Genomic DNA, 25,312 nt, shown 5'->3' with positions numbered 1-25,312 from the left:
GGACTCAAGAGACTGCTTGAAATTACCAAAGTCTAAAGCAAAACTTGGTGACGCCGAGGAAAATCAGGTACAGACCGTTTTGTTCGAAAAATTAACAGTCCAGGAAAATATGGAAAACATTCTTTCGCTCAAAATTCTGACCAAATAATCATCAGACGTACGTTTTGAAAAAAAACTAAAATGCAAAGGAAACCTATTTGGCATATTTTAACAATTACATATACCACTTGCCAGGTATAATGATAGGCGCATTGATTTCTTTTCATTTCTTGAAGTTTGAATCCTGACTATGATTCCAGAACAACTACTGTCTGCGTATCAAGATCCTCGGAGATTGCTACTACTGTGTGAGTGGCCTACCCGACCCCCGGGCCGACCACGCCCACTGCTGTGTCGAGATGGGACTGGATATGATTGAAGCTATAGCGTAAGTATTCTCACTATGATTGACACTTTACTGCATAAGCATAAATAGGAGAATTGACGCTATAGCATACGCATTTAGGATATGATTGACTCTACAACGTACATATGAGTATTGTGGATATGATTGACGCTACAACGTACATTTGAGTGTTGTGGTTATGATTGACGCTACAACGCACTTGCGAGTATTGTGGATATTATTGACGCAACAACGTACATTTGAGTGTTGTGATTATGATTGACGCTACAACGTATATTTGAGTGTTGTGGATATGATTAACGCTACAACGTACATTTGAGTGTTGTGGATATGATTGACGCTACAGCGCACTTGTGAGTATTGTGGATATGATTGACGCTAAAACGTACATTTGAGTATTGTGGATATGTTTGACGCTACAATGTACATTTGAGTATTGTGGAAATGATTGGCGCTACAACGTACATTTGAGTATTGTGGAAATGATTGACTCTACAACGTACATTTGAGTATTGTGGAGATGATTGGTGCTACAACGTACATGTGAGTGTTATGGATATGATTGACGCTACAACGCACATTTGAGTATTGTATATATGATTGACGCTACAACGTACATGTGAGTTTTGTGATTATGATTGACGCAACAACGTACATTTGAGCTTGAGGATATGATTGACGCTACAGCGCACTTGCGAGTATTGTGGATATGATGGACGCTACAACGTACATGTGAGTGTTGTGGATATGATTGACGCTACAACGTACATTTGAGTGTTGTGGATATGATTAACGCTACAACGTACATTTGAGTGTTGTGGATATGATTAACGCTACAACGTACATTTGAGTGTTGTGGATATGATTGACGCTACAGCGCACTTGCGAGTATTGTGGATATGATGGACGCTACAACGTACATGTGAGTGTTGTGGATATGATTGACGCTACAACGTACATTTGAGTGTTGTGGATATGATTAACGCTACAACGTACATTTGAGTGTTGTGGATATGATTGACGCTACAGCGCACTTGCGAGTATTGTGGATATGCTTGACGCTACAACGTACGTTTGAGTGTTGTTGTTATGATTGACGCTACAGCGCACTTGCGAGTATTGTGGATATGATGGACGCTACAACGTACATGTGAGTGTTGTGGATATGATTAACGCTACAACGTACATTTGAGTGTTGTGGATATGATTGACGCTACAGCGCACTTGCGAGTATTGTGGATATTATTGATGCTACAACGTACATTTGAGTGTTGTGGATATGATTGACGCTACAACGTACATTTGAGTGTTGTGGATATGATTAACGCTACAACGTACATTTGAGTATTGTGGATATGATTGACTCTACAACGTACATGTGAGTTTTGCGGTTATGATTGACGCTACAACGGACATTTGAGTGTTGTGGATATGATTGACGCTACAACGTACATTTGAGTATTGTGGAAATGATTGACGCCACAACGTACATTTGAGTATCGTGGAAATGATTGGCGTTACAACGTACATGTAAGTGTTATGGATATGATTGACGATACAGTGTACATTTGAGTAGTGTGGATACGATTGACGCTACAACGTACATTTGAGTATTGTAGATGTGGTTGACGCTACAACGCACATTTGAGTGTTGTGTATATGACTGACGCTACAACGTACATGTGAGTATTGTGGATATGATTGACGCTACAACGTTCATGTGAGTTTTGTGGTTATGATTGACGCAACAACGTACATTTGAGTGTTGTGGATATGATTGACGCTACAACGTACATTTTAGTGTTGTGGATATGTTAGACGCTACAACGTACATTTGAGAAATCTGGATAGGATTGACACAATAGTTTTGCCATGTTGAATTTGATGAAGCTGTATGGAGCAAATATTGTCGATTTGATTATATTCCGTAATTTAAGATGTGTTTGCAGATCGAGGATTACCACTTTGAATTTTCTTTATAAATTGAATCATTTTGCTCCATACAAAATTGTACGTTCACGTACGTTCACGACTACTTCCGGTGGACTTAAACCTCCACCCTCAAAGGTCTTATAACCAGCGATAACATACGCCGGGCCGAATGGTTTTTCTATATGTGTAGCTATGTGCATAAGAAAAGCACCGCTCACTAAACTTACTCCGATGTTCAGGAATAACATCGGTGCTGTTAGGGCCATCGATTCTTTTCCTGATGCCAGGCAAGAACTATCTTTCATTTCCCATCCGTCAAGCAGTCTTTTTGGCCAACTATTTGCCATTATTTCAATTGGCCGAGGGCAGGGACAAAATATAGGCTTATTGGCCTTTTTTCGTGCCATAATTACGTCAATCAACAAGAATCGATTCCTCTTGAGGGAGACGAAATCTCATGTATGACAAAGGTGGTCCCATGTTATAACCTGCTTGTTTAATCTCAGACCATGATAGAATGCTCTGTTACTATCAACTTGTCACATTTAAATTTCATCCGCACATCAATCAACACGCGCAATGAGCTGCAGTCGAGAGGTCTCTCCACGATTTGTTCTTTTAATCTTTAGATGATGTCACTGGTTAATAGATACGGGATATCGTTGTGTGTATTTTATACGTGTGTCTCATATGGTGTGGTGAACAATTCCAAAACTTTAGGTCAGTCGAACACGCTCCTGCGATATTTATCACATTTGTGACGAAGCAAACGGGACAATGATTTTTTTCTAATGCAGAACGTTGCTATATCTTTGTAAGGTAGACCTATATTTCGTCTTTTTTCTGATTCTTGCATGATCTTTTTAAAGATTATTTTTTACTTTCTTTTTTTCAATTGTTTCTTTTTATCCCCCGTGTTTTCAGCTCACGTACGAACAACACTTTGTGTGTAGTTCTTCCCATCTGCCATGTTCAATGAATTGGCAGAACTCTAACATTCACAAGCGAACCTAGTCCAGACTAAAGGGAAGAGATTGTCTGTTATTTATTAAGAGACATGACAGAAATGTAATATGCAGCCACAGTTGCTTCTAACTGTACCTGGGGGATCAGTATATTGACGCTTGCACTTATGACAACAATGGCTATAAACATTAATCCAACGGCGAACATAAAGATTTGTGTTACTCTTTGTCTTCGGCATTGAACACAAGACTCTCAAAGAGGGAGCATGCAGCTTACATATCTACCCTAGGTCGTCCCATCACACGTGGCCGGAAAACCTCCAAGACCTTCACAAAGCTTCCGGAAATAGCCGAGTGTTAACGATTACTAACTCGAGGGGCATTTGTTAATGTCAGTTTTCGTAATGAGATCTTATTTACTGCTATGTGGTCGACAGTGTTTAAACATGTATTTAATCAGTTGGTACACGGGATTGGAGGCCCAACGACTAAGGTAATTAGAGGGACGTGTTACAGTTGTTTATATCGGGTAACGCAAACCAGACGAGCGGGGTTGTAGTACTTTGCTAAGGAGATAGTTATACATATTGCAAAAGGTCAAACGGTTTGGTAACACAGCCTCCCAAATCTAGCTCCATTCTCTACCCCAATTCTGGTTAGGGGCGGTCGGGTAGCCTAGTGGTTAAAGCTCATTCGCTCGTCACGCCGAAGACGTCACGTGTGAAGCCCATTTCTTGTGTTCCCCGCCGTGATATTGCTGGAATATTGCTAAAAGCTGCGTAAAACCAAACTCACTCACTCACCCAATTCTGGTCAATACATTGCGCAATTAGCACCCCCGAAAACTATACAAAATATAAAATATCATTGATTCTGTGACACCATCAGTAACCTTTACGCCGAACCAGCTATACGTTATTGGGTTATCGACTGAGGTAATTCATTTCGTCCGTTCTCAGCCTCACTTCTACCAATACTTCTCACCTGTCTATGCGTTAAGTGTTCTTTCGTGTGAACACTTCTGATTTGTCACTGGTGAATTAGTTAAATATTCTGGTTCCGTCTCGACGTTCATGGTCATCTTTGCGACAGGACAGAACTATACCGTTCCATTTTCTGTATATGGTCTTTGAATTTGATAAAGCCCATTGCGAATGTTTTGCATATGATACAGTGATTTTTAGAAAAAGGTAGAATTTGACAAATAAAAATATGTACGTCTCCATATTTTATGACAGCGATGAATTTGAATTAGACCTTGTCCTTGCCTTTACACCCGTAGCACCAGGCCTTGCACGAATTATATGTTCGTACACCAATATTGTGTGTTTATCTCGAACTTCCACCAATATGGTGTGTTTATCTCGAACTTCCACCAATATTGTGTGTTTATCTCGAACTTCCACCAATATTGTGTGTTTATCTCGAACTTCCACCAATATTGTGTGTTTATCTCGCACTTCCACCAATATTGTGTGTTTATCTCGCACTTCCACCAATATTGTGTGTTTATCTCGCACTTCCACCAATATTGTGTGTTTATCTCGCACTTCCACCAATATTGTGTGTTTATCTCGAACTTCCACCAATATTGTGTGTTTATCTCGAACTTCCACCAATATTGTGTGTTTATCTCGCACTTCCACTAATATTGTGTGTTTATCTCGCACTTCCACCAATATTGTGTGTTTATCTCGAACTTCCACCAATATTGTGTGTTTATCTCGCACTTCCACCAATATTGTGTGTTTATCTCGAACTTCCACCAATATTGTGTGTTTATCTCGCACTTCCACCAATATTGTGTGTTTATCTCGAACTTCCACCAATATTGTGTGTTTATCTCGAACTTCCACAAATATTGTGTGTTTATCTCGCACTTCCACCAATATTGTGTGTTTATCTCAGAAGTTTACATAGCTAGGTTGTAGTCAACCATGTCCTACAAACTAAGAATAGCAGTTGTTTACGGCACTGCGTCACAGTGTCGATATTTGCCATTGAACACAGCACAACATGTTCGTTCAATAAATTTTGTTTTCATCGCGGCACATTTATAAATCTGTCATCTGCTATCTACCGTTTGATTGGAATACATGTGATGGTATATGTTGTTCAAAACAGTTTTTTCTGTATATTTGCGAAAACACAGGGAGAATGACATGCAGACGCACGTGATAGATATTTAGGACACGGCACAAAGCTGTATTCAATCCTCATCAGATATGAAATTCCTTGAAATGATGTGTTTTGATTTGATTCAATTCAGGACGGTGTGCGAATCTACAGATGTCAATTTAAATATGCGCGTTGGGCTCCATACAGGGAGAGTGTTGTGTGGAGTTCTGGGCCTCAAGAAATGGCAGTATGACGTATGGAGCAATGACGTCACTCTGGCCAATAGGATGGAGGCTGGGGGTCTTCCAGGGTAGGTGGACATATCACACATGACCTTAAACCAGGATGGTTTTGTTAATGTGGCAATATTCAAGCTCATGACATATCATTTGTGCATAGGAAATTAACAAATGTAGTGGACAGTATTTAATGTCATTGTAGTGTTAGGAAGCATCCATTTGGTTTGTATGCGGGGGATGCTGTGTGTGTGTGGGGGGGTGGGGGGGGGGGGGTGGGGGGGGGGTGGGGTGGGGGGGGGGGTGGGGGTGTATGATATTTGTGTATGCGGGGGATGGGGGGTGTATAATATTTGTGGTGGGGTGTATGCGGGGAATTGTGTGTGTGTGTGTGTGTGTGTGTGTGTGTGTGTGTAAGGGGGTGGTAATGGAAATATTTATAAGAACAATCTATTTTTTTAGCTGTATCCAGACATCTTTTAACTTAATGATTTCCATCAAACATTCTATTCATTTCACTATTAACACAAACATTTTGATGTTTTGGTATTTCCCACTAAACAAACTATTAACACAGGGCAGATTTTGAACACAATATCCTCCCTCGTCCCTTTAGAAATCAAATGGATGCTCCTTTATCACGGTTACTTTGAAATTTGCGCGTTTGCCGTGCAGATTTGCCCTCCTCGGGCGTGAATGGACCGTGTGTGTGGATCGATTCCTAAATATGATCGCCCCGCAAATGATCATTGGTCTGTCAGAACTGAACCTGTTCCTTTCACAAAATGGCAAATGTCCTTGACCTGCACCACCAATGACTTTCCTCTCACCTCAAGCTGGCACACCCTGACACAACTGCAATATTGTCCAAAGCGAAGTTAAGCCAAACTCACTTACTGACATATTTACCTGTTTTGTAGACGTGTCCACATCACCCAGGCAACGCTTGACAACCTCCATGGACAGTATGAAGTCGAACCCGGCCATGGTGGGGACCGGAATTCCTACCTGAAGGAGGAGGCAATCGAGACCTACCTCATCAAGGCCAAGCTCCCCAGGAGGGTAGGCTGCAATGCTACACATTAATCCACAATTCCTTTTCATGGTTCCGTCAAACAATTTTGTGAATATTCGTGGCCAATATTATGTATTTATCAAGAAAGAAAAAACGAAACGAAAACTTTCAAGATAAATGTTACCAAAAAAATGAAAACATGGCGCAGTGGTACCCTTGCAATGGAAGCGTTTCCTTTTCCCGCGCTTGATTCGCGTGGCTGATTCTTAACTGCCGTCAGGAAAACAACGTCTTAAATTGACACAAAATATTATTTTATTCTGTCTGTCCTCTAACAATGTTCAGTTGAGGTAAATTCTTTGTAGTCAGATATCCTAGTAACACGATTTTCGAGCGACGGGATATGATTCATCATGTAAAGGAGGTCATGTACACTAGACCTGTGCAGGCTTAGGTATGTGTACGTCTTCTCAGAGTTTAGATTTATCCCCAGGTATAAAACTATATGTTATGGGAGCAATTAAAAGAAAACCTTAATCTTGTGTTCATCTAAGAATAAGAATAATTGTTTAGATTTCCTTCTTCGCACCAGACGCCGAATATCCCATTTCTGCTGATCATTGTAAGCAAACGGTGATATGCGCACGAGATAGTTACCGTTTCGGTTATACACGATTCAGCTGCTGAGCTAATATTCTGCGCATCCCGGAAACTGTGGCTGTGTAGGGCCAGCTATTTAGGGCCTAGATGATAACTCGCTGTTGGAACTGAAATATAAAGAATAGTATCAAAACAAGACAATTCTCTCTGAGACCCATCTTTAGATATTCGTTGTGTAGCCACTATGTTTTATCATGGGGGTAAGACGGTGAGTGGACGTGATTCCGAGTCCATTAGAAGCTACACCAAACACTGGATGGGAGATACAGGCTGATTGCCAGCCATTAATTACCCAGCATTCCGTGCGCGCAGCTATCAAATTGGGTAACTTGCCATGTTTACACAGACTACACCTGACGGCTATTATCAATATCAACGGACCATATGTTTGTTTTACATCTTCAGCTATCTGTTTCTTGTTTTCATGACCTGCTTGTATTAATTCTATTAATGTTAGCTACAATGTCGTGTATTTTGTAACTAGATTGATAGATGCAGCAACATGTTTTGTGTTCTTGTGAATATATCCATCTTGAATGACCTCTGCTAAAATGACCTAAAGTGACCCCTGTCTGTATTCAAACCATCCCTCATATATGTCCTGAACCAGATACTTTCTGTTCTAGGGTTGATAATAATCTTTGCACAAAAAGTAAAATTGTTTTGTCAGTTCCAAATAGACAGTGGCATTAACATTTTGTTGTTCGTAACGGAAAACGGACATTCGGAACGTTAATACAGAATGTAGTTTGTCTTGATGAATAATGTCATTTGCTAGTTCGCTCTTACACTATACTTTTGATGACGAACTTGTGACGATCAATGTAGGGAACACAAATACATCCTCCTCACTGAGACATCTTAATCTAACACAGCCCGGAGTGTTTCATCAGAAGGACTGGACTGGTTTACGGCCGAAGAAGTTGTCATTCCGGAACGTCACCAACTGCGTCATGCGGCTGATGCAGTCCGTCAAGTTCAATGCTGAAATCCCATTCCAGAATGTTCTTACCCCAACACAAGACGAGAAACCAGTTCATAAATTTGTAAGTACTCTGGCTTGAGATGTTAATGTGCGTATCTCTCAGTTTGACTAGGGTTTCAGAACGTGAGGTAATGACTTTGTAGATTGCACTGACTGCTCCGTACACTGTGTTGTGTATATTCCGGGTGTCCACCCTGAGGTTGGTAATGACTTTGTAGATTGCACTGACTGCTCCGTACACTGTGTTGTGTATGTTCCCGGTGTCCGCCCTGAGGTTGGTAATGACTTTGTAGATTGCACTGACTGCTCCGTACACTGTGTTGTGTATATTCCGGGTGTCCACCCTGAGGTTGGTAATGACTTTGTAGATTGCACTGACTGCTCCGTACACTGTGTTGTGTATATTCCCGGTGTCCACCCTGAGGTTGGTAATGACTTTGTAGATTGCACTGACTGCTCCGTACACTGTGTAAGTGTTTCGAGTATCATCCCTTCTTGTAGATTATTATTCTTAATCACCCATATTATTCAGGGACAAATTGAATGGTTTGAAAGAAGCGACTGGTGATGAATGTTAATGTTGCTGCCAGATACTAAAGCCATAAAGAACCAGGTGTACCCCCATCTTATCTTGAAAACCGGTGTTCCAGCGGTCAATTACCTCTTTGCATGCCAAGTATCCCCATGAACCCATAAATATTACAGGGACCATGAAACAAGTACACCGGATCACCACGCATATAAGAGAACAGACATGTAGACACACATCACATGCTACATCGGATGTGTGGAATGCTTGGTGAAAGCGGTCGCCTTGATGCAAGACTCTGAAAGAACAAATAGAAGACATTATCTCTCTGAATATGTTTCAAGAAAATACTGTCTTGTTTTGTTTCCGTTACATGATAACTAGTTGGACATCACGTGTTTTTAACATTACATTTGAATTTCAGAGTGTATTTGCCTCGATGACAGACAAACTACGTAAACCCTTCAAGGAACGGTATGTGGACAATTTGTTTCTAACATGGTCATAATCCAGGTTCAGCCTCGTAGTGTCTCCCTGGTGGCTTCGGGGCCTCAAGTACACCATGCACCATACATGTCGTAATGGCCTCCTGGAATTACAGCATGTGACCTGTCTGGTGGTATGTCGTCTTGGGCCAACGGTGTGTTTTTTCCCGCGTTGTCAACAGCTGATTTGTGTGACTAAGAATACTTACAGGTCACCGCGATATAGCTGCAATATTGTGGACTGCGGAAACACTCACTTAGTTCCATTGCGGCTGGCAGCTGGATGGCTTTCGCCAATGGTTGTTCTTATCGGTTGCCTCCCTTTACTGTGACAGTATCTGGGATTCTAATTTAGATGCGTCCCGTTCATGATCTTTGGTTTGTCAGCATATTTCTCATGTTTATAATTACACAGCGTAAAGGAAGGGAAAACACAGTCGTTCAATGGCACTCACTTCCTTTATGGCTGCCCATCAATACCTACAAAAGAACCATTTGACTGCGATGCATGGCATCATGATATTTATTAGAATGTGAATTGGTGCTGTTGTAGGCATTCCCACCTGCCTGAACCTCGGGACCGTGTCAACAAGTACCTGGCCCAGGCCATCACAGCCAGAAGTGTGGAGAGGGAGAAGACCAACCACGTGAATGTCATCACCCTCAGATTCCGCTGCTCGGAGACGGAACGCAGAGTAAGGAAAATGCACACGTCGTAGATAACAATATGTTTTGTTATAACTCTCTGTCATCACACTAGATCGCAGCATAGCATACTGTAGGGGTGCTGTTGAAAATGTCAACGCAGGATCAATTGTTGCCAACAGTCTGTAAAATATGTTTTCCTATAACTTTGGTACATCTGTTTTACACAATACACCGTGTACTTTGCAAAAATATTTGATTCAAAAGCCACTTCTAACCTTCATGACACGAACACCATTCTTACTCGAGGGATGAAACTATCACTGTAATCAACTATGTCTCCGAACATACTTGGTGAGCATCTGTGCCTGAATATTGTCATAAACAAACCGATTTACTAGATATCTGTGATATTTAATGTTATTTGGAAACATGAGAATCTCCAAGTTGTCTTCTACACGAATGTACTGTCACGGCCATGTCGTACTGTGCTCTATATCCTGCCTACATGGCACAGCAGTGTATGTGTTTCCTGGTTGTTGACAGTATCAGACAGTTGAGGACTTTGCGTTTGGCGGCAGCCTCATCTGTTCCCTGCTGCTGCTGCTATCTGCTGCGGGACTCCAGGCGGTGATACTACCCAGGTAAGGTCAGGTCTTGGCTTCCCAGATGAGGTCAAGTGTATTTTGGTATGTGTGGTCAGATGCTGGCTGGTCAGATGCTGGCTGGCCAGATGAGACCAGGTGTGTGTTGGTAAATGTGGTCAGATGCTGGCTGGCCAGGTGAGGTCAGGTGTATGTTGGTAAATGTGGTCAGATGCTGGCTGGCCATGTGAGGTGTGGTATATATTTGCAGGTGATGATTAGGTGACAGCTATGGCTATTCCCCAGAGTCTTATCAGGCAGAATAACTACATCATGAGTGTCGCAAAACTGCAATGTCGATCCGGTGTTTACAATGGCTGACGACCTGATGGTTGAAAAGAAAGTGAAAGTTAATATACCATCACCGTGACGCCCTTACATCTCATCTAGGTAATACCTTTATTTGATGATAATGGCTAAGAAACACGCTCACGCACTCATTATATTTGTTACAGAACACTTTTGCTCCTGATGCTGTTTCTTGCGTCCTTCACGTGGATCGCCATCGTCCTAATGCTCATTCTCAGTGTCAAGATCAAGGTCAGTTACATGCGCATTCTTCCCTGCTACGTTACATTGGCTCCATGACGCTCAACCTGATCATGTTGACGTTTTGTACCGAGCAGGGAGTATAACCAAAGAATAACCAATAACCTGAGCAATCTTCCCGTTTAAGAGAGTGAGTGTTTACAACTGTCCTACTATAACAAGACAGTAGAGAAATTCATTCGCATAACTGCTCATTTATTCCAGTGCACGCCTTTTGATATTCGGAAGTCCGCCGCCTTGAGACTGTTTATTATGATAACTACCATCGTCCTCATCTACGCTACTGCTCAAGTTAACGTGGTGAGTTTAGTCTACAGTCGTTTAATGTTACATCATACAGCTATGTTTAGTTGGTCAAAGACGGTTGGCTCTAGAGAGACCCCGATCTCATTCTTCATAACAAAACTCATCATCGTGTCATGTTGTACTTGTATTCAGAATAGCAGGGAAGTTCTTTTAATGCGCTTTCATTCCAACCTTCAGGCCTTTAATTTAGACTAACTGAATTCAATATGCACTGTACAAGAAATGTTGAAATTGAACGCTTCAAAAGTATGTGATCGATAATTGAAGATAGCGTCTTCAAATACTGCTAGATTGGGTTCACGTTAAATATAGTGTCATATGACGATTTCTCTTAATTGAAATGTGGGCACTCCATTTACTTTAGACCTCCAAGTAGTTCCCATTGGGGGCGGCAGGTAATAGTTACACTTTGAATATCAACCATATCATTACCGCTTTAATTTCTTCAAGAGGCTAATTTCCATTCGTGATATGCTTTGGCTCCATTAATGTTCTCTAAAATGAGAATTAAGCAGATTTGCTCTTTTCGTCCTAAGTATCACTTCTCTAAATCTTACATTTGACAGAAAAAAGCATTTCTTGTGAAAATCAATGATTTTCATCTGCGAGAGAAATAGTCTTAAATCAATCAGACTTTGGAGCCAATCAATTTGGGATTTTTCGGAAATTAGGATGGATTGTGCACCTTTAAAAAAAATCAGAAAATAACATTATAATCTTCGAGATAGTTAAACGGTAATTATTCATTATCACGCGAGAAGAAGACCCTTTCTCCTCTCAGACCCAACATGGGTGTTCATTGGAATAAAATATTTTATTGCAGACTTCGTTTTAATGACGGAGGTAATGCTGTAATTGCAGACCGATCACGTGCCGAGGCAATCAATGGCTGTCAATCACAATGGCCCCTACTAGACTTGTATGGGTGTCGGTTATTGTGGCGACACTGCCCGCTGTTGGGACAATGATAGGAGGCAACACAATTCAAGTTACAATGTCCATTTCTTTTGTGAGATATTCAATTTTAACTTGTTAATTGCAAAGTATCAACAACATATTAGAATCACCTGTTTAGAATTAGGAAAGAACACAGTTCAAAACAAAGCGCAATTTATATTTAGCAAAATATTTGTAGCTACCTTCCGATATTTAAAAAGTTTAGTGTTTAGCTTATTTGACAGCCATACTGAAAGTATCATAGTTGCCCTTCACTCAGACTATGTATTTATCTTTATGAAGTTTATATATACACCAAGTACTTCTTCATTATATAACATTGGACTTTCTCACCAACCTAGAATCTTTAACCTTCATATAAACCATGTTTCTAATTTCACTATATTTTCGACGAGTACTCCGAAACCTGAAATGAGGCAATGGTGTTAATGTAGACACAATTTTATGGATAACATAGGTAGGTGTTGTGTCTACCTTGTCATCCGTCAACTTCTAAGTAATGCCTATCAAACCATTTAGCAATGGTGTTTCTAAAAATTGTCACGGCAGCCATATTGAAATTTCATTTTCGTCAATTTTTCAGTTTTCAGCATGTTTCATTGGGGCTCTTCTCACTAACACCATACTAGTGCTAGTGCTAGTGGGGTTCACCCAGTGGTCAACGTATGAGGCTTCACCATGGCCTTCTAGCATCAGGCTGACAGCCTGTGATATCAAATAAGACACTGTTCAAAGCGCATGAATGTAGCATTTCACATCACCTTTTCTCATTAATAAAGTTGCCATTAGTTTCAGCAATGTTTCAGCAATATCAAGTAGAGGTACCAAGAATTGGATTTACATATTATTCAATGTACGGATTCGAACCCGGGTCTTTGGTTTTAAGGTAAACGGTAGCTCATCGCTTGCATCTACTGAAATCTCTAAATACATACACACTGAAACACCTTCAACGTTTCAGCATTTTCCGAAAGAATCCCCAATATACATCTTTCATTACCCATATAACCCAAACATTTCTTGAGTAAGTTCGGTCTGATGCTGCCTTGATTGGTATTTACGATATATCATGGCTTTTCAACCTAACGTCCAGAATTGCGGGTATGAGGCTGATAGACCAAGGCCCATAATAGGGCGAATGTAGTATTCGATCTCACGTCCAGTTTATCCCTATATCTAATAAAACTCTGCAACAGTGGCAACTTAGCCACGTCACAGCTGTATCATTGCGCCCAAGACCAGGGCCCGTCCAACAGCAGTATAAAATGTGACGCCAGACCACGGCGTTTGTCTGGACTGTTACCTCTACACTCATTCGGTTACAGTGAATTGTGTGATGTGCTTCGGGAATTTTCACAGCTCATATGTTTTTTTTACAGTTCTGTTGCAAGGGTGGGAATATATTTGCCTTTCTCACCAACATCACGATGACGTCATCAAACGACAACCACCTGAAGTGCGATATGCCCCAGTACATTTACCTGAGCGCCATCGTGTCCTTCATCTGTGTGTCCGTGTTCCTCAAGCTGTCCTCCTGCATCCGCCTCGCTCTCATGCTCATCATGGCGGCTTTCTACTTGGTGTTGATGGAGTTCACACATAAGATTGTCTTTGACAATTTTGATGGCAAGGGCACGAATTCGGGAAACTCATTAGGCGCCTCGGAGACAATAAGAAGGTAACCTATTGTCATCAAAGCCACACTGCAGTCACGCCACAAGCTGACTGTGGTAACTGTCGCACAGTACAGACTATATATTTTTCGGTAGGAGATTTAAGAAAAAAAGTTATTCTTCTAGAAAAATCCTTAGAAAACCAACTTGCCTCAGGTTTTACATCCATTATAAATTGTTTCGGGGTATCCTGAATATATTTTGGCTCCTTATCACTAAAGGGAATCATATGTCAGGAATCAGTGTCAGCAATGATAATCTGTCTCTTAAAATGTCCATCTGAATATTATAGGTCGTGCCCTAGTGCGTACATGTAGTTGTTGCCTGGGGAGTGCGACCAGGTCGTTCACGCACAGAGAACGAATGGGATCGAGGAAAGCTCCATGTGTTATCCGCTGATCGTAGACGCGACTATCGTAACACTAACATACAAAACAGTTTAACGTAACGACATAAGTGCAATTGTTCAACCGCGATAGTGTGATGGGTTCTCCGAAAAGTAAATATGGCGGGTTTCATTCGACACGATATCAATGCCTGCCTTTATAAGGGGTTTGTATTCAGTATTCTGTCATTCCAGTGAATCGATCGTTCGAGTAGTGATGTAAAAGAATCATGTTTTATAACGTCATCGCTGTATTGCCATTAGGCCAAGGACAATACGAATTATCAATAGTTGAATTCAATCTTTACACCTGTAATTTCAAGTCGATTTTTAAGATTCGACATTCCAAGAACCGTGTGTTAGCTTGGCGTCAGAAGACGTATATTACGTAATTGGGGTAATTGCGTTTTGAAATAAGGCTACAGTAAGGTTTAAAAGGAGTGATTTGTTTTGACGAGATCTGCACCAAGTAACATAACTGCATTGAAACAACATGTTCAACTTGTGTACATACAAACATCGCTTTTATCTCCCATAGTGTTATGTTGATTCTCTTCTCATACTAGAAGAACATAATTTACTGTGTGGGGAAATATGTTTGTCTTTTAATTCCAAATGGACAACTGAGGGTGGCGAAAGCTTCAAAAACTGACAACGACCTCTGTCTGTTTCAGCAACCCCCTAATCCCCACCCACGTGTCCGGCATAGTGTGTCTCATCATCTTCATCATCACCTTGTTTGTCCAGGGTCGACAACAGGAGTGGACAAACAGACTAGACTTCCTGTGGAAGGCTCAGGTGCGTCAGTAGAACTTCCACCTTCGATCTTTCCAACTTTTGGTAGTTGCGTGACCCTTTATCCGCCGAGTTTGACTTCCCAAACAGATTCGGTGTACACATTGTTGATGCCCTTCCCTGCATACTCACTCACTCAATGGCTGAGAAATGTATGTTTCGTCAGTCGAAGATAACGCTTCCTCGTCAAGGTGCTTCGACTGTACTCAATATGATCAAAGGGAGATAACTTCTAGTACATGTTTGTCCTCGCGACATATTTCTCTTTCTTTTTAACGATTGCATCCTACCCTTAACATGCTCTTGTTCTTCTTTTGCGGTAGTATGGGCTATAGCGACGTTAGTACATACATACAGCGTGCAAGATGTAGACCACGATGCAGACCACTTATACTCTACAGTGTCTGCCATGATAAATGAAATATATGGATGTTGGACTTTCAATTGAGATAGATCTTCCATAATATATGATAAAGGTACATCTTAACAGGAACTTATACTAATTTTCATTGGCAACAGAACGACAAACTTATCATTTCCTGTGCTAACGAGTGTTTTCATTCATTATTACTGGATCTGGTTTTGATCTACGAAGATGTTTTCCCGCGAGTGCAGCATGTTAGAGTGTGTTCCAACGCATGTAATCATGTAGTCTGGCGTCTGCAGGCGACGGAGGAGAAGATCGAGATGACAGACCTGCAGACCAACAACCGCCAGATCCTGTGTAACCTCCTCCCCACCCACGTCGCCGCACACTTCATCGACAACGGCAGTAGGAGTCACATGGTCGGTTCATTACATACACATATTTATTTCATTTAAAATAGGGAAGCAAATTTATACATTTTCCAAAAATTAAGTCGACAGTTTAACTCAAACACAAGGAAGGAAAACTCTTTAGATTAGGGTTGTTGGTCTTTGGATATGGAAAACTGTTCGATTAGACAAGGACCATCATTGGTTATCATACCTCCATGTCAGAATGATGAGATCTGATTGGTCCTCATGATCTTGATAAAATACTTCATCGTACCTCCATGTCGCAAGGACGAGATCTGATTGGTCCACGTCATCTTGATAAAATACTATGTATCCCGCCTGCGAGAGAAATATATTTCTTGGAGGGAGATTAATCCCGTACACTCCGTCACGAAGAAAACAGGCTCCACGTTGATTTCTCAGCGGGAGAAGCAAAAACCCGCACGCTTTTTCCGAGTCAATAAAAGTCGATCAGCTCAATCGAACAGCTGTTTTCTGTCAAGTTTGAAATAGTTTTAGTTTCAAGATGACATATTAAAACATGTTGGTAAGATAAGTTCGTTGTATGACTTGGGGTACATGTGGTTTTATGCGCCACCGGCTTGTGGTATAAAACCTAACGCGGGACGCATGAGACCACATGTACCCCGAGTCATACGGCTACAACGTATAATGTTATGTGTTGTTTCCCGAGATCACCCCGGGCTGAATATGGTGAGGCGACTCAAATGTAGATGTGGGGGTTACCACGCATCACCGTGTTTATATCGCCTGGTCGGCATTGTGCATGTATCTATGATAGTAGCTATAATCTTGTGTTTCACCAGGAGCTGTACAGCCAGCAGTATACTAAGGTGGGCGTCGTTTTCGCCTCTATCCCAAACTTCTCCGACTTCTACATCGAGCTCGATGCCAATAATCAGGGTGTGGAGTGTCTCCGGGTGCTGAACGAGATCATCGCTGACTTCGACGAGGTGAGGCTAGCGACACCTCTCCAGATGAGGGTTTCATTTTGTTTGATTGTTTTGCTATATTAGAAATAAAATATGCAAAATTTCGATCAAATAAAAAGCTGTTTTATTGTGTCTATTGAAGAGTATCATTGCTTATCCTTGTGAAGTTTTGAAAACATTTAGAGGGAATATTTTGGTTTCGTCATCAGTCATAACGTCAGTTGCACTCAAAAGCTTTAGGTTGTACCTCTTGTCGAATATTTAGGTACATAGCATAATGTTTGTGACTGTATGGGGGGGGGGGGGGGGAGGGGGGTCGATGACTTTGTGTTACTATTTGTAACCGACCGTATCACCGACGGCGACACTCCTGCTATCAACCACTGGTTTGTGTGGATTCATTTACTGGCGGTGGGGTGTTCTGCGTTGGTGCATTCACTAGTCATGTATAGCAGCCGGGTCTGAGGCTTGGAATGTGTTAGCCCCTGCTATGGTGTTGCTTCAATGTCGCCGGATTGACTTAGTGCTCTCTCATCTAGTAATCAATTATCCCATAATGCAATTTTCAAATAGTCTTTTGGATAATTTAGCGGTTCATGTCACCTTTCATTCCCCTCATTTTATATTCTCAGCTACTGAATGAGCCCCGGTTTCGAGCTATAGACAAGATCAAGACCATCGGCAGCACGTACATGACAGCCATTGGTTTAATGCCGGAACATCTGATTCAGGTGAGGGATGTACTTTACTGCTCTGTCACCAGGACGATCTTATGTCGCTCAAGAATATGTCTCGTTTCCATTTATACGTCATAGAAATCTAAGGAATAGTCTCAATTACCAACACATGAAGAACTGGGACAAGCTGATGTGTAAATGTTAAAGCTCCCTGAGAAAGACGATGTGTTACATTGCCTCATTAAAGTTGCCTTTGTACTCTGTGTATTTTGTAGTTCAAGAGAACGAGCAATTTGCTTGCAGTATAATGAGCTGGTATTGTAATGAGGTGTCCTGTCAGCTAGTATCACGTTCCTGCCAAGCAGCTATAGCGCACAACCACCCACTCACCCTATCAAAGTCACGTCTACATGCACAAGCTGCAATAATTCAAATACCTCACCTAAGACATATCCTCACTGTTTTGTGGCCAAGACCTGTCAAGGTTTCACTGAACAATGTCCATTTATATGCAATATGACCCAGATCCAAGTACATATACCATTAGTGTTTGAATGGCAACACCAAGATAAATACAACATTAGTTTAGACAGGAGGAAGGTTGGTGTAGGACTGGAGAGTATTTCAACACTGGACGTGTGTTGTTTTAATCATGTATGATATCGTACCGGTAATTAACAAATTTGAATATGGTCGTTGTTTGAAGTTTTTGTAATTGTTGAAGGACAACGACGTCTCCGTGACGCATCACATGACGGTCCTGGCTGAATTTGTGTTTGCGATGAAGGAGAAGCTCAGAAACATCAACGAGAACTCCTACAACAATTTTGTTCTAAAAGTCGGTAAGTAGTACACTGTTCGGGCCACACACTGGACACTCAATGTTGCCATGTCAGACGGGTGGAGTATAGGTTCCAACACGACCATGACTGTAAGTCACCAGTAGCCACTGTTACTACTGTAGGTGGAAGAGCATTCCTTCAGAAGTCAGTCCTCGGTCTGTCAGTACCGCTGTTTCACCAAAGTGTATGAACGTTACTTAAGACTTTTGTCCAACATTAAACTTTCACACTCTATAAGTCTGAACTATCGGTAAAAACAGTGTTAGACCTAATTGACTCACCCCGAAATATATCGAAATAATAGTCGTTGTGTGCATGTGTTGAGGACGAGGATGTTCATGGTTCCCTTTGAGACGTCAATGTTATAGGATGCAGCATACGCGTAGTATTGGAACTGCATACTGTAAGGGAGAGAGTATAGATCCCCCCACCACCACCCACCCACCCCACACACACATACTGTAAGGGAGAGAGTATAGATCCCACCACCACACACGCACACACACACATACTGTAAAGGAGAGAGCATAGAACTGTGTGGCATCGCCCTTATGTGACATCGTTGCTCATAGTATAGACAATTGGTTTATCTGGACAATGGGCCGCAGAGATACAGTTGTACTACTGTCATGGCATAAAACACCATTCAGTCACATGCCCCCAAAAACATGGCCGAATGAGCAGGGTTCTACCCAATGAGATTACAGCTACCAAGCGTATATTACGAGGGACCTTGAAATGATTCAAATATGGTCCCAGACAACCATAATTATCTATGACGTCATACTATTCGCTTAGACGGGCGAGAATTGGTAAGTGGGGTTATTAGTGCAGGTGTGGTTGACCTTCTATTGACTTGGTAATGTTCCAGGGATGAGCATCGGGCCAGTGGTCGCAGGCGTGATCGGGGCCAGGAAGCCGCAGTACGACATCTGGGGGAACACCGTCAATGTAGCTAGTCGTATGGAAAGTACTGGCAGGCCAGATTACATACAGGCAAGTAGTACCATTTGTACGTTGATCTCATAGTGATTAGATAGTGCAATAACATACAATGTGTCTAATAGAATGTTGGTGAATAGGGAGGATATTTCAGAGACGGAATTAATTATGTTTGGAACTTCTAACATATGAAAACGTTTGAAGTATGTAATTTATGTGCTTTAACGTTTTGAAAGCTGTGTGTGGACTGATGCTTCTGGTCACAAGTGGTACACGTGCTTCAGTAACTTTACGTTAACGTTATTAGAGCACATGTACTACTTGTGATCACACATGTATGTATGATACATGTATTGAATTCGTTTGTCTAAAGTCGCAAAATATATATGATGTATGTTATGTTTGAATTATTATAGTAATTATTGTATGTTGATAATCTGTAAGTTATGTAATAATTGACATATCTATGACCGCATTCATTTCATTGCTGCAGGTGACGGAGGAGGTGTACTCGCGACTGAAGGAGGTGTACGAGTTCAAATGTCGCGGCAAGATCAGCATCAAGGGAAAAGGGGAAATGATCACGTACTTCCTCGTTTGCCGGAAGTCGGGGGGTTTCTTCCCAGACTACCCATCCCCTCTTTCACCCGAAAGCCCTCGGTTACCCAGACCTCCGTCACGTGAATCACGTGAGAGTATGTCTATGAGATATGGAAGTGGAAATAATATCCGGGACTCCGTAAAACAGGGTTCGTTGACCTCTCAAGGGCGAGGTGGCAACGGCTATGGTGCTATTAGTTTAGAGCGGCAGCCAAGCTTAGATTCGCAGAGAGGTAATATGCCCACTCCTCCTGGGAGTTTAAGTAAGAATTCCAGAAGGAAGAACAGTAATGACAGTCCCAGGAACCCACTGCGAAAGTTGAGCAATTCCTCCGTGACAAACTGTTTGTCTGGTGACGTGAACACTCAGGGAAGAGTGGAGTCGCCAGAGCTGCCAGCCATACATTACATGAACATCAAGATGCAGGGCAAGACAGACAGGTCAAGATGCAATGTTATTCAAAATGCAATGTTTGATAGTCTCAAAGAATCGAATAATGAAAATACAATATACAGAAACGTGCCTTCTCATTGTACAAGTCCCACTGACTCCTCCGCAGCCACTAGTCCGGCTAGTGTTCGCAGTCAAAGTCAGATGACGCAGACTTTCCAGGGACAGAGTTCCTCCCAGCCGATAAGAAGAACCACCCATGACATGACGAGTAAGCCTCCCAGTGGGAACACCACGGCTCTTTATGCTCGGCCCACGCCTTTAGTCTTTGCAGGGGTAGCTCCATTTATGAAGCAGCCTTTGAAGATGCCTAGTCCTGACGATTCTATTCCCGAGGATCCTAATATCAGAAATAGTAAAGCATTCTTACTTGAAAAGGATATGCCAGAGAAAGAGATTATACCAATGAGCAATATTATCAAAGAACTTGGTCAAGTCGTCTCCCCTTCACATCCAAACAGACCTTTCCTGAAGAGCGTTGCTCGTCCTCCGTTTTCTGCTACTCCCATACGACAGGACGAAGAGAAGTTTGTGACAGCAGTTTATAGAGAGCCCATTGATAGGTCACACTGTTCTACGCCGTCTCAGAAAAGCAATGCCTCTTCAGATAGGAATTCCACCAACGGTGAAAAGAAGTCTCCTCCCAAACCAGCGCCCAAACCAGAGATCCGACGATCGTCCTCTGGGTCAAGGGAGAGTAACTCTTCCGGCTCAACCCTTACGCCAACGTCTGCTCTTGTGGTAAGTGTTGATGGTAAGACTATGTCCATCCTCCCTCCAAGCCCAGAAAGCCCATCTCTTGCGTTGAGGAGAGTGCCGTCGGGGGGAGACAAGCAAAAGATGAATGGTGTTTTGTCTGAAGAAAACCTAGCGAGACAATCACCCAGACTGCCAAAGGGACGATCTGCAGTTTCTAAAAGGCCACTGACAAATGTATCTGACGATGACAAAGACTCTGTTAGTTCTCGACCCATGAGCGACAATTCATCTATTGTGTTGTTACAACCGATAGAATTAAAACCTTCTCGACCTTCTTATATTCGTCAGATTACCTTGCCAGAAGGGAAATATTATGACTTAGATATGAAGTATTTTGATATTCCCTATCGCAGTCTGGATAGGCAGATTTCAAGGTCCAGTGATACCATCAACAGTATACCAAGATGTCCTCCTACACCAAAGTTCCCAGTCCCTTCAGCATCTTCATCTCTCACTCAACTGCTGCAGGAGCTCACTGGAGAACCACACTGTCAATGTGATGGATTGCCCTCCCCCAGACCACGATTAAGTAGCCCCAGGGCGGGGCGTTCTCCCAGAGAGGTCAGTAAATCCAGTCGAATTCCCAGACCAAAAGCTGCAAACCAAAACGGTCCGACCAAACCAGATAGTGATGATCCTAAACAAAACGATTCTTCAAATACTATTCCAGCTCAGCATAACCGTCTGTCCATTAACCCTTTCCAAGTGAAACGTCGTCAGGCCCACACCATGCCACCACGGCACTGTCGAAGTCTGGACTATATCCCCAGCGATCGGGAGGATTACGCTTCAGCTATGTCATCCAATGCTTCATCAACGTGTGGAAGTCCTAAAATCAAGCATTCATATTTGATCCCACTGATATTCGGGAAACAGCCCACAACCTTGGACAACATCAGCGTGTCTTCTCTCGCCAGCAGCAGTGAAATGTCAAAGAGTGACCCTGCTGTGAACTTTGACTCGGGGTCAGCGGCGTATGAATCTGAGTATGATAATTATAGGCCGGGAATGGCTAGTGACGAGGACTACTTTGCTCCTGACGCTGTAAGCGATGTAGATATTGATATGTTTGATGACATCAACATTGACAATGTTACTGTGAGCGATTCCTACAGCCTAGAAATGCCCCTTCGCCGCCTACAAAAGAAAGTAACTGATGTATGATAACAGACACACTCACCTACCCCTCTGTCGCTATCTCTTGTGTTATCTGATATGCTATGGCCTTGTAGGGAAGAATGCGTCAAGTGATCATCAAGTGATGACGATGTTTCTGTAATGTTTGGTGCTGCCAGATAGATACATGAAACGTCAATAAAGATTGATGACAAAGAACACCGATGAGATTAACTTTTGTGGTGCTGCTTATGCCTATTATTTTACCTTATGAAGTTGAACCAGTTTTTTCGAAATGATGATCAACCATATTGCTGCTATGTCTCTGAATGTTTTGGAATTACCATTTGGTCCTTTTGGAGAACGAAAGCCAACACAAAACTACGGATCACATCTGACAGACACCTTGCCACTAGAGGACTTCAAGCTTGAATGTGCATTTGTCGATTACCGTTATTTCCACGTTAGATCGGGCTCCAGTCATGTGACTCTGATATCATAGACAGATCAGACATAACAAGCCGGTATTGTTAAGGTTTCAGATGGTTCAGGATTTGAAGTGATCTGGAGGTTGCAGGTATATAATGTATTTCAGTGGGGAAATTCCTGCCGGTCTGAAGTGACGTTGAGATGATGGCCTGCCTATTGTGACGACACCAGACGGTCATTCAGGATAATGACAAGTTCAACCTGTAGTCAACCGGATATTCGTGTGTTGTGTCTATCAACTGACTGATATTGTCGGAGCACCTGTGATAGTGTTCATGATTCTCCTGTTTGGAAAGGACATTTAATATTTGATTGGTAAGCGATTAATAAAGTCATTTTTGAACGTCATGTACTTGTGACCAGCGAGGGGTTTATGTGTCTAAACATAGTACTTGGTCAATCCTGGAATAACTTCTATAATTGTTATCCGCTGGTTATATATGATATTAGCTATTATAATAGCCTCGGTGGATGATTGACATGTTTGGTACTACTTTGTCGCGTTCTAATTCTTGTATAACTTACTCAACCACAGTACTCAGTGGTTATTTTCATTTTGCCGTACAAGTACTACGATTTGGGATACAAAATGAAAACGATTATTTCCGAGTTCGACCAGGAGCCAACTCGGATGAAAGGGACCCATGTTGTAATCATAGAGTGTATGTAAGCCATACGAACGGCGTATTTGAAAGAGAAATATGTTTAAGATATCACATCATTGTGTAATCACATGTTACAGCATTAATACTTGAAATCCATCTGATTGTCAGCATTATACCAGGGCTTTCAGCTGACACGCCGGTATAAAACTGAAATATTGTTCAAAGCTGCGTAACACCGTCTCACAAAGCGGAATTGTGTCCCTTGGACGTTCCAGAGTCCGATGGTCTAGTATGGGTCCCATATTTGCCCTATGTTGTATCCTGCATGGCTTATCAGCGTAAATACTCGTTCTCCTGAGCTTAACCAAAAAGGTAAACGTGTAAGACCTTATTCATTCACTCGGTAGCATGCCCACCCACACGTATCCCACACCAAGGCATGCCAATATCCATCTGTTTCACTTTGATCCCAACCATTTCCTTGACACTTGATGTTTTGAATCCACAAACTTAGGGGAGATGTGTTGCTACTGCATGTATGTACACAACTTTACGCTGTCTTTGTCTAAGGACTTATGTTGTTTGAGATCTATTTCCAACATTGTGCGACCGAGACACCTTTGGGGTAACTTATGGACAGTTAAAGGTGAGAATTGTTGTGTAGCAGGGGTTTGTTTAGACCTAATAGGACGTTATGACAAGGCTGAGTGGGAATCACTTCCATGTTCATGTGCATAATATACTGGTCTTATGACGTGATGTTCGTGATGTCGTGAACTCTTAATGTCTACATGCGTATTTATACTTATTTATGTGTATGTTACTATTAAACCATGATCCATGAAAGGTCAAGATTGCGAATATGCTTGTAAATACCATTTGTTGTCTGACCAGATGCTCTTATATTTATTTCATGATTTCGTGAGCTTAACTATATATGTGTTTGAGAACAATCATTCGAGATCTAAATTTGTCGGCTCATTCTTGGAGAACAAGGATTTGTAGAACTTTCGGATGATTTTGTCTGATTGTGATACCTGACGATTTTCTTTTTGTAGAACATCGAGGGATAACTATGTATTGTTTATTATTCAGTCACTGAAAATGTTCACACGTGTCAAAATATATCAGAACATGTTAAGATGTTTTGAATTGTCAGATGTTAAAACCTAAAACAAACAGGTGCATATATATGTGGCCGTATTGGGCGGACTATATTGTTGACCATGTTGGTATGTAGACTCTGTGAATGTAGCCCTGACCCGAATAGAGTGTATGCTTTGTAATAGATACCAGGAGAACTACAGAACTTCCTGTACACGTACAGCTGACCTTCATAGACACATTTAGGAAATACGCAAAAACAGCATTTAAATATCTGTACTGACAAATGTGTATTGAATGTAAAGCAGTGAACGTTTTTCGTCTTCAGAATTATTTCATTGAATGTAGGAACGCCGTGTGTATTTTCGGAGTTAGAGAATCTTCGGATGTGTCCGGCTTTTCCCTCATGCTGGGGAAAGTCGCGGATGTGCGAGGCAAACTGACTGAAAGCATGCGTTCTCTTTTCGGGACAGGACGATATCGTGAATGTAAATACAATTGTTGAAGCCCAGCACTTTATGACTCGCGGATCTATATTATGCAAGTTTGGATTGGATCCCGTGTTTGTGAAACAATCATCCTTTGATTAATCATACCGCAATCGTTAGCAGTTGGTTGCTTCCCTGATGTCGGATGTTATCGGTATTTGACGGAGATTACCGAAGGTATTTCATGCATTTTTGTACGAAATAAAATCACATTTGTCAAGCCATTTGAGCTGTTTTATTTT

At 41.8% G+C, this 25,312-nt stretch overlaps 1 protein-coding gene across 1 annotated transcript in view; it reads left to right on the top strand.

Annotated features, from left to right (window-relative positions):
• LOC139470370 (adenylate cyclase type 1-like) overlaps positions 1–25,265 on the top strand; it is a 106,101-nt gene extending 80,836 nt beyond the window's left edge. The window contains exons 5-21 of the mRNA XM_071252770.1: positions 300–427; positions 5,573–5,731; positions 6,578–6,719; positions 8,208–8,378; positions 9,271–9,320; positions 9,885–10,026; positions 10,523–10,620; positions 11,076–11,160; positions 11,374–11,469; positions 13,812–14,110; positions 15,165–15,288; positions 15,952–16,071; positions 16,872–17,018; positions 17,630–17,728; positions 18,399–18,516; positions 19,388–19,512; positions 19,952–25,265. Coding sequence (XP_071108871.1) covers positions 300–427; positions 5,573–5,731; positions 6,578–6,719; positions 8,208–8,378; positions 9,271–9,320; positions 9,885–10,026; positions 10,523–10,620; positions 11,076–11,160; positions 11,374–11,469; positions 13,812–14,110; positions 15,165–15,288; positions 15,952–16,071; positions 16,872–17,018; positions 17,630–17,728; positions 18,399–18,516; positions 19,388–19,512; positions 19,952–22,432 — 4,584 coding nt within the window. The 3' untranslated portion in view covers positions 22,433–25,265. The remainder of the gene's footprint in view (positions 1–299; positions 428–5,572; positions 5,732–6,577; positions 6,720–8,207; positions 8,379–9,270; positions 9,321–9,884; positions 10,027–10,522; positions 10,621–11,075; positions 11,161–11,373; positions 11,470–13,811; positions 14,111–15,164; positions 15,289–15,951; positions 16,072–16,871; positions 17,019–17,629; positions 17,729–18,398; positions 18,517–19,387; positions 19,513–19,951) is intronic.
• The last annotated feature ends 47 nt before the right edge of the window (positions 25,266–25,312 follow it).

Source organism: Haliotis cracherodii, unplaced genomic scaffold (assembly GCF_022045235.1).
Source record: "Haliotis cracherodii isolate W230 unplaced genomic scaffold, xgHalCrac1.p SCAF_20, whole genome shotgun sequence".
NCBI lineage: Eukaryota > Metazoa > Mollusca > Gastropoda > Lepetellida > Haliotidae > Haliotis > Haliotis cracherodii.
This window is presented reverse-complemented; position numbering and strand designations above follow the sequence as displayed.